At 43.0% G+C, this 9,617-nt stretch overlaps 1 protein-coding gene across 4 annotated transcripts in view; it reads right to left on the reverse strand.

Moving 5' to 3' along the window:
* Positions 1-9,617, reverse strand: part of NAV2 (neuron navigator 2) — an 808,709-nt gene that overhangs the window by 154,237 nt on the left and 644,855 nt on the right. For all 4 annotated transcript variants that reach the window (XM_011965412.1, XM_011965411.1, XM_011965410.1 and 1 more), the window contains one exon: positions 4,249-4,371. In XM_011965412.1, the coding sequence (XP_011820802.1) occupies positions 4,249-4,371 (123 nt within the window). The remainder of the gene's footprint in view (positions 1-4,248; positions 4,372-9,617) is intronic.

The following is a 9,617-nucleotide window of genomic DNA, read 5'->3' on the forward strand; positions in this document are numbered from 1 at the left end:
GATTTTCATTTTGTTCGAGTCTCAGGCTGACTCTTCATCACACAGCATTTGTTTTTTTTGTCTCTAGAATATGGCCTTATTGCCTAAATTAATAAAAAGCACTGAAGTTCAGTAAGTGTTCTAATGGCTTAGAAGAAAGTTACCAAGTAGTTCCAAAGTCCTCCTCCTGATCTAATGTCACACCAAGCCTGATTTCTGTCCTCCTTTTGCTGTCAATGGCATTTATGTGATCTTGGGATGACATTCAAGAGGAGCATCTAAATAACTGACCCGAATTATGTGCTCAGCCCGTTGTGTGCTAAAACACAGGTGGGTAAAGAAAAGGATGAGGAGGACGGTGTGGCTTTGCAGTCACCAAGAAAGGGACTTAGAAGTGGAAACTTTCCCAGAGCTGATCTTTATGCTTTCAAAGCTGTCAACTTGCTGAAGTTTGGGAATTTTTGATGGGTTCTGAAAGGACAGCAGTGCATGTAGGAACTGGCAGGAGTTCAATGAGCCATTTGACTGTCTGTTAGCCTAGTCTCTTGGCCCTCCTTCCCACATTTCTTCTTCCTAGTCTGCCAGTTTGGAGACCTCCATGCCAAAGCTCCTTTTATCTGTCTGTTATCTGCAGCCTATGATGTGTAATAAGCCCCTCCATTTGTCCCTTTTGATCCTCTCTTCTCAGCCACCTGGCTCTAGTCTGCTGGAAGTAGACGCTGATCACTATCAGGGAAAACCTGGAGCCCAGGGGTGGCAGCCCTAAAGAGTGACAAGAGATCAAGGGTACACTTTCCTATCTTCTTTTCTTAGAAGCTGGCTGGTAACATACCAGACTCACCAACTGACATGGTCTCTATCTCCCAGGCTCTGAAGGCATCCATTCCTATCAGTTACTTTTAATAACCCTGAAGCTACCCCAGTCACATTCTGCTGCAAACAGGCAAGGTCTGCCTGGTAGGCCAGCATCCCTTAAGGTCTTTCCCTGGAAGAGCTGTTCTCCCCAGCTGCTTGGCTGTGGTTACTAACAGTGATCTGCCTTTCTTTCGTTTGCTGAGGTCTAATCAGGTTTAACCGCTCAGTACTTTTCCTCTTTCCCTTGTAGAACTCATGTGGTCTATTGCTTCTGTGTGAATCGAAAAAGGACTAGGCTATCTTTTTATACAGAACTTCCTGGAAAAACCTTAGCTCCAGGACCTTCGATTTTCAGGTTTAAAGGAAAGAATTCGGGTCAGTTATATAATTTAAGTTGTTTAAAGAACATATTTCCAATTACAGGGACAAGAACAGTATTATCCAAATTGCAGCCACTGGCATACTACCTTTGTTTTCTGATGTAACTACATACCATCTGTGTAATATTCTTCCTCGATATTTCACATTAAATTGTCTCAAGTCTACACTATCCTTACCTTAAGCAGCATTTGTAAAATCACAGGTTTGATGTGCTAGTTGTAAGTTTTTAAAAAATATTAAAATTAAAATGTAATTGTTAAAAAGGAGTATTTTCCTATCTGCCATCTAAAATTATCTCCTATACCACCATGATAGCCTCCCACTTTGGGAAACACTCATTTAGAATATAGATTTTGTAACTACATAAAACTAAATTTGCGATTTACATGAAGAATTTTATAGAAACAAATGTACTATTTCAACTTAGCCAAAGATGAAATATTACTATGGTCAGCTCACAGTTAACTTTGGAAATTATAAAAATTTAGCATATTCTAGAATAATGGAAAATATCTCTTTGCCTATAGGCCAGAACTTATGTAAAACAAGGATAAATTTGTAGTCATTTACAAATCCTATGTCTTTAAAAAGCCATCTGAGTATTTTCTTTAAAACTTTGTCAGTTTTCATTCAGTTTGTTTTTTGTTTTGAGACAGTATCACTCTGTTGCCCAGGTTGGAATGCAGTGGCTGCAATGGCACAATCTTGGCTCATTGCAACCTCCGCCTCTGGGTTCAAGCAATTCTCATGCCTCCACCTCCCGAGTAGCTGGGATTACATGTGTGCATCACCACAACCGGCTAATTTTTGTATTTTTAGTAGAGACAGGGTTTCACCATATGGGCCAGACTAGTCTCAAACTCCTGACCTCAGGTGATCTACCCGCCTCGGCCTCTCAAAGTGCTGAGATTACAGGCATGAGCCACCATGCCCAGCCTCATTCAGTTTTAAACAAATGATCATATCAGAGCATTCCATTCTGGAGAGAACCAAAGGACATTGTTGTCCATCTGGTTTAACTATACAGGCTGAACTAAAACAACCTAACAAGTGCTACCTATCTTTTCAACCCCACCCTCAGATCTTCTATCTCCAGAAGCAGAAACAAGCTCAGCTGTGATCTATCATAATTCCATTAATCCTACAATGAAGCATTAAATTAAACTTTCTAGCGGAGATTCTTCTGCTACAAGGAAAACTGTATCTTGTGAGGCCTGTATTTTATGCAGATAGATTTACTAAACAACGGAGAGAAAAATACAAATAAGCAAAATAATTTGGCAAATTGTGAAATCTCCAGTGGGGGTGTTGTAGTAACTGATTTTTCCTGTTATTATTTACTATAAAGATTTTAGTTACAGAGAGTTTAGTTACACCTTAGAAACAGCAGTTCTCAGGCTGGGTGCAGTGGCTCACGCCTGTAATCCCAGCACTTTGGGACGCCAAGGCAGGTGGATCATCTGAATTTGAGAGCTTGAGACCAGCCTGGACAACATGGTGAAACCCCATCTTTACTAAAAATTCAAAATTAGCTGGGCACGGTGGTGCACACCTGTAATCCCACCTACTTGGGAGGCTGAGGGCGGTGAATTGCTTGAACCCGGGAGATGGAGGTTGTAGTAAGCTGGGATCATGCCTCTGCACTCCAGCCTGGGTGACAGAGTGAGACTGTCTCAAAAAAAAAAAAAAAAAAAAAAAAAGGGAGAAGGAGAAAAAAAGAAAAAAGAAAGAGCAGTTCTCAAATGGTTCATGTTTCTATGGAATTCTCAAACCCATTCCTTTCTTTGTTAATTACAGGAAAAAACCTGACTTGAGCTAAAACCCTAGTGGAAGGCCTTTTGACATCCCTGATATAAATCACAAGCCTGGGTACTGGGGGGACTCTAAGGAGGACATATTCAAGTTAGTGGTAGAGACTGGGCCAGATCCCAAGTTCCTAACAACTCATTCAGTGTTTCCCAGCCTTCTCTGAGAGAACATGAAGATTCTTCTTCGGCAAATTCCATCTCTGGGTGTGATTTTAGTATTTGTCCCTTTGGTGTGCTGCCCTATTTCTCTAAAGCCAGACAATTACAGAATTCACTTAGCTCTTTGTAAAAAGCATGCCCTGGGAACAGCAGGAAGCTGTTCTTGTGCTACTATTCGGCTTTCTGACATAAAAGGGTTAGTACCCAAAAAGTCTATGGTCATTTTACAACACTTGCATCTAAATTCCATGTTACGTCTCATCAACCCAGATGTGGAAAGAGGTCAAGTGTTCCAGCAAATCCTTAAACAGCCAGATCATTAAGGGTATTTGAAATCTGCACTGAAATCCAGAATTATAGCACATAAGAACTGGAAGGGATAATAGAAATCATACAGTCCAAACTCCTCACCTTCATAGGTAGGTCTGGGTCATAGATTCAGTTTGTCAGAGTAAGGCTAGAACTTGGAGGCCAAATAGTCCTCTTTTGTTATCATAGTATTTTCTGAAGCTCTTTTCTTCTCTGACAGCAGTGGCAGTGATGCCTGATCAACCTCTATGATGGCAACTACTTAGCATGTGGTGTATAAACCCATGTCCTTAAGCGTTGCCTCCTAATACCTTGCAACAGGAGGCTTTTTTGGTGAAGGCTACTCAGCCAAGGCTAGGAGAGATCCTTTCTGCACACAGACCTTCTGTGCCACAAGGTGCAATACCTAGAAAGCTGGCTAATGAGAGAGGAAGTAAAGCACATCCCTAGGGCCTGCTGAATTGACAAAGACACAGTAGCAACAAGCAAAACAATAACAAAAACCACCCAAGCCTGAACTCCCTATGTTATTGCTGTCAGAAGCACCACCCTACACAGAAGCAGGACTCAAGAATCCTCGGCAGCCCTTTCCTACCTACTGTGCCTGTTTCTAACCCCAGGTATAGATTCCAGGCCTCCCCTCCTCTCTGTGGGTTAAAGAAGTCTCCATTCACTCTCCCAATATCATAACCCTCATTTCTCAGGCCACCCTGGGATCACCTCTGCATCTGACCAGCCTCACGTGGAGGAAGCTTACCTGTCAGCGTCTCCGAGGCCCAGGGAGGTATTTCGTTGCAGCGTCTCCCGTACCACAGCCATCCCATCAGGGAGCCGGTTCAGGCGACGGGTGTAGAGGCCAAGTCCACCATCAGTCATGTATCTTTAAAAGGAGAAGAGGATGATGCACATGAATGTCAAAAGCAAGGGCCTTCCAGGCCTGCAATCATATCCAGAAGCCCTGCACAGCCCCCTGCACAGCCACCAAGTCCTCTAAGGGGGAAGTAACTGAGGATTCCCTGAGGTTCTGGCACTGATCACAGCCCATGGATAACTCAGCTGGTGATCCAACCTATAGGATCACCAGCTTGCTAAAAAAAACGTAAAAAAAGAGAACGAACTCAGCTTAATTAACCCAAACTCACAGGCACCTACGAAGCAGAAGGGAACTAGTGAATAAAATTAACTGTCAGATGGATCCATGACATTCTTTTTAATGTCAGCGATTATACAAGCAGGTGTTTTACCTGAGTAATGGAAATAGAACTGACAAATCATTAGCAAATCATAGGCAATATTACAGAACAGTGCAGTGGAAAAAACAGGCAAGGCTTTGAGAGGGTGGAAAGAAAGGATAGAGGATAGATGAGTGACCTTTGCCATCACAGGCAAGTCACTTCCCTGGAGGGTGAGTTTTTCACCCAAACTATAGGACTATCGCAGCCTGTGATATGTGGGAATATCACAACATGGGCATGAGGATTAGTGAGATAAGGAACATGAAAGTACACTGCAATTTGTGTAAGACTATATAAGTGGAAGACATTATGGTTGTCATGATCATGGAGTGAATTTCACCCTTGATACTGATGTTTTAAGGGGGTTGTCACAAAACTCTGTGAAAAACACTAATCCTAATTTATTCTTTTTTTGGTAATGCTACAAAGCTGTCTTCTGATGAAATCAGTGCTGTTCTTGGGAGGGAGGATGTCTGGAACTTTCTGTACAGATGGCTGATTGTCTACCAACCAGACAAGTTCCTAAAAGCCTAGCCACTAGTAGGAGGTAGCTCAGTCCAAGGCAGCTGTACCTTATATCTACCTTGGCTTCCTCACAGCCCCCATAAAGGAGGCTGGCTGTGTCATTTCCCTCATCTTCAGAGGAGAACAGGAAGGCAAAGCAAAACTTGGGCAGAGCCAGAAACCAAACTTGGATTCCTTCAATCCCTTATGGGCCCCATCAGATCGCCCTGCAAGCTATCTGAAAATGCAAGCATTTTACATTCCAAATCAAGTAATATATAGTAAGAGGACTAATGAGTCATTATTTTTCTGAAACAGGGTCAGCTGAACATGGAAAGTTTTATTGCACTTGACATTTTAACTTTTGCATATATGGAGTCGACCCCGAGGGTTCCCAATCTTTGAATTTCTTCTACCTGTAGCTGGGGATCTTTTGGGGATATATTTTTCAAGAACAGAATTATGAGATGCAAACAAGATTGCCCAGACCAGGAAGTTCAAGTAAGGGGCAGAGAAGAAAATTCTCACTGGAGTTGTCTCATGAGAAAAGCATCTTCCAGAATGGGTAAGAGGAACCCAGGAAGCTTCTAACCTATTGTGTCTAAATTCAACACCTCCAATGTTCCCTCCTCCTCCCTTTATGACATTGATGATCACTGAGGTCACAATGTCAACATAATGAAAAATCTGTTGGAGTGAATCAGACCAAGTGTTTGTGCTTGTACTGAAAATGCAACAGAAGAGACTGAAGTTTTCACTCAACTTTATCATTTTAAAAACCACTCTGTGAATATACTAAAAACCATCAAATTGTATGCTTTAAAATGGTGAATTTTTAGCCGGGCATGGTGGCATGCACCTGTAGTCCCAGCTACTTGGGAGGCTGAAGCAGAAGAATCGCTTGAACCCAGGAGGTGGAGGTTGCAGTGAGCCGAGGTGGTGCCACTGCACTCGAGCCTGGGTGACAGAGTGAGATTCCATCTCAAAACAAAACAAAACATAAATAAATAAATAAAATGGTGAGATTAATTTAAAAAAAAATTTTTTTTTTGAGATGGAGTCTCGCTCTGTCGCCCAGGCTGGAGTGTAGTGGCCGGATCTCAGCTCACTGCAAGCTCCGCCTCCCAGGTTTACGCCATTCTCCTGCCTCAGCCTCCCGAGTAGCTGGGACTACAGACGCCCGCTACCTCGCCCGGCTAGTTTTTTGTATTTTTTAGTAGAGACGGGGTTTCACCGTGTTAGCCTGGATGGTCTCGATCTCCTGACCTCGTGATCCGCCCGTCTCGGCCTCCCAAAGTGCTGGGATTACAGGCTTGAGCCACCGCTCCTGGCTCAAATCTATATCTTATGCATGAGCTTAGTACATACTACGTGCTTATTAAATACTGTTTTTGTTGAATGAATGAACACATGAATGAATGAAGCCCAAAGACACAGCCATAGGGCTGTGCAAATTTTTTTTTGCAAGAACACTGATTACAGGTTTTCTTTCCTCTTAAGCATTAACAAACTTACATTTAAGACATATGGCAAGCAAATTAAACTGTCGATCTGCCAATCTACCCATCATCCATCTATCCATCCATCCAGCCAGCAACCCTCCAACAGATAGAGTGACTCAGGGTAGAGTAATGGGTTATGGGCATCCATCCTACAACTAGCACAAGGAGGAAAAAACACCTACACCAAAATGTCATAACTTTGCCAGAGGCTGGACTTTCCAGATCACATGTCCTTTCAAGGAGAACTCAGTGGAAGCTCTTCACAATACAATCTATTGCACCATTAAGCAAGGCAGTTAATTTTGATTTTAGCAAAGTCTGTCCAGCCAGTTAGATAAACAAAATTCTTTCAACTGGAGAGATCTTGTCAAAGGACAAACAAACTAATTTTAGCATTCATTTCCCTGCTGGATTTTTATTGCTGGTGAAACAACACACACAGTTGGGTAATTACACACAAACAGGCATATAGACAAGGCCCACACATACAGAACCCTGGCTTCCTGCTAAGGCCAGACTGTGGGGCCTGGTAAGCATTCCAGACACAGAATGCTGAGACATATTGCAGCCCTAGCCCAGCTACACCCGGGTGCAATGTGGATGTGTCAGAAAATGACAACCCCAAAAAGCAGGAAAGCCTCTGAGAAATGGGACTGAAATGGAACTGAACGTGTGAACTGGGCTTGTTGCTGGGAATTCTGACTTTGTTTCGGCAGAGGGGAGGGGAAAGGCAAAGCTAAATCAGGATCTTCTGCCCTCTCAAACTGCAGGAAGAACTGAAAGTCAGGGAGCTGAATGCAACTAGTCTGACAATGATCTAGTTTCAAGACTGCAAGTCTATTTCACTTACTGTGCGCATGTAGAGGGAGGGCAGGCAGGGTGATAAGGAAAATGGAGAACTTACTACCTCTTCTTCTAGAGATAAGTGAACGTGTTCAATTGTTTTTTTAACAAAAATATTCTTTAAAATAAATTATGTTGCATGTTTCTCCCTGGGAGACGGCACAGCACCAGAGACAGAGCTGTAGTTAGAGCCAGCCTCACACTCAAGAAACTAATTTAAAATATTTCTAAATTATTATCCTCCAATTACGATGATTTACAAACAGCTCTGCATATATTTAAAAATAACTCCTGTATTATACAGTCAATGAAAAATATACAAATTTGGGTTTGCTGGACCAAAATTTGTATAGGAATTGGCTATTGTATACATTAATATAGACTGCCTTAACAAAGTGAAGCCCTTAAGAAAGCATAATTCACAGATGAAGCAGCCATGGGTGTGCTTATCTGAAACACTGGCTTTTGCCCAGGGCTGTTAAAAAAGCTTGTGTTTCTGAAGGTTCGGGGAGCCAGGGGATTCACGGCCTCACCCGCCTCTTTAGGAGCTTTTACAAGAGGCTCATACTGGGTGAAGAAATGACTTGCCTGAGGACACAAGCAAAGGAACCAGCTGATCCAACAACTGAATCTCAGAACAACCATGCCACACTTTCCTTCTCCTTAGAGGGATAAACAATTAGTGCTAGAGCCTAATGAGGTGCTGGTAACATCCTAATGTCTTCTGAGTGGGCTCCTGACTGAGTTGCCAAGCTACTGAACCATCCCCCTCGTTACCCTTCCGAGTTCTGCAGCAGTAGGTGGATGGAGGCGGCTCTCCACATCTACCTTCTAAAGCTTCCCCAGAGACCCCTGGATGGAAAGAGTAAGAGCCTTTGCTAAAGGGACAAGGTGACTGTGGGGTGTTTTTCTTGCTTCCTTAGGGTGGCCCATGAGCATCAGGGTTAAGGAACATGACTCTGTGTTAGACCCAAGTTGTTCAAATGCCTTCTCTGCCCCTTGCTGGCTGAAGGACCTAGTATACATCATTGTTAGTAAGTACTGATGGTACTGAATGCTCACTGGGTACTGTGTTAAGTGCTTCACATAAATCATGGCGTTCAACCTTCAAAATCATCTTATCAAGTATATTATCATCTCTATTGTTCAGATGAGGAAAACAGAACTGTGGTTAAGATCCCAGTGCAGGCAGGTGAATTCAAATCCCAACTTTGTCACATTTCAGTGCAATTTCTTCTAGCTTAAGTTCCCTCATAGGATTGCGGCAGGTTAAATGAGACAGTGCATATGTTTAGAAAGCCCAATGCCTGGCATGTAGGGAGCACTTCCTAATTATTAGATGCTTACAGGAATGGCAAGACCTAGTTCCCGCTCTGGTGAAGCTCAAAACCTAGTGGGGACTAAGACATGCAAATAGCTCTACTGCTACATAAAAGTAGTATAACAGATGAATGCATGACTCGCTTTGGGAACACACAGGAGAAAGCATCGCAGAGGAGCGCTGTTTAAGTCGGCCCTAAAGGGTGCAGAGGAGTTTGCCAGCCAAAAGAGGATCCATCGAGACACATGGATAACATATGCAAAAGCAGAGAGAAATGGAAGAGGGGAAGGTATGTGCAGAGAAGGGTAAGTAGTTCATTGTTGCTGGAACACAGGGATCACAGCCAGGAACTGGGCTGCATGGGACCTGGGGGATGGTTTTGAACACCTTGGATGCCAGACCTTTGCCTGTAAGATGGAGGGATACATGAAGGTACTAATGAGTAACAGGCTCTGGCTTCTGTTTCAAAGAGAACGTCGACTTTTCGATTCTTCTATCATTTTGTATTCAATTTTTGGTGGGCATTTTCTCATATTTTCTTCTACAGATTTTTCAGAACACACCATTTCCTAGTCCTGTCTGAGTCATCCCAGACCTCTGGGAGCTGGCCAGACTTGAAGGGTAGACCTTACCATCCCTCCAATCAAGACAGACCTGTGAAGGCAACATGCCTTTTACAAAAGGAATTTTCTCTACAGAATAGGTTGGTAACTGACACTAG

Source organism: Mandrillus leucophaeus, unplaced genomic scaffold (assembly GCF_000951045.1).
Source record: "Mandrillus leucophaeus isolate KB7577 unplaced genomic scaffold, Mleu.le_1.0 Scaffold723, whole genome shotgun sequence".
In the NCBI taxonomy this organism is placed as follows: domain Eukaryota; kingdom Metazoa; phylum Chordata; class Mammalia; order Primates; family Cercopithecidae; genus Mandrillus; species Mandrillus leucophaeus.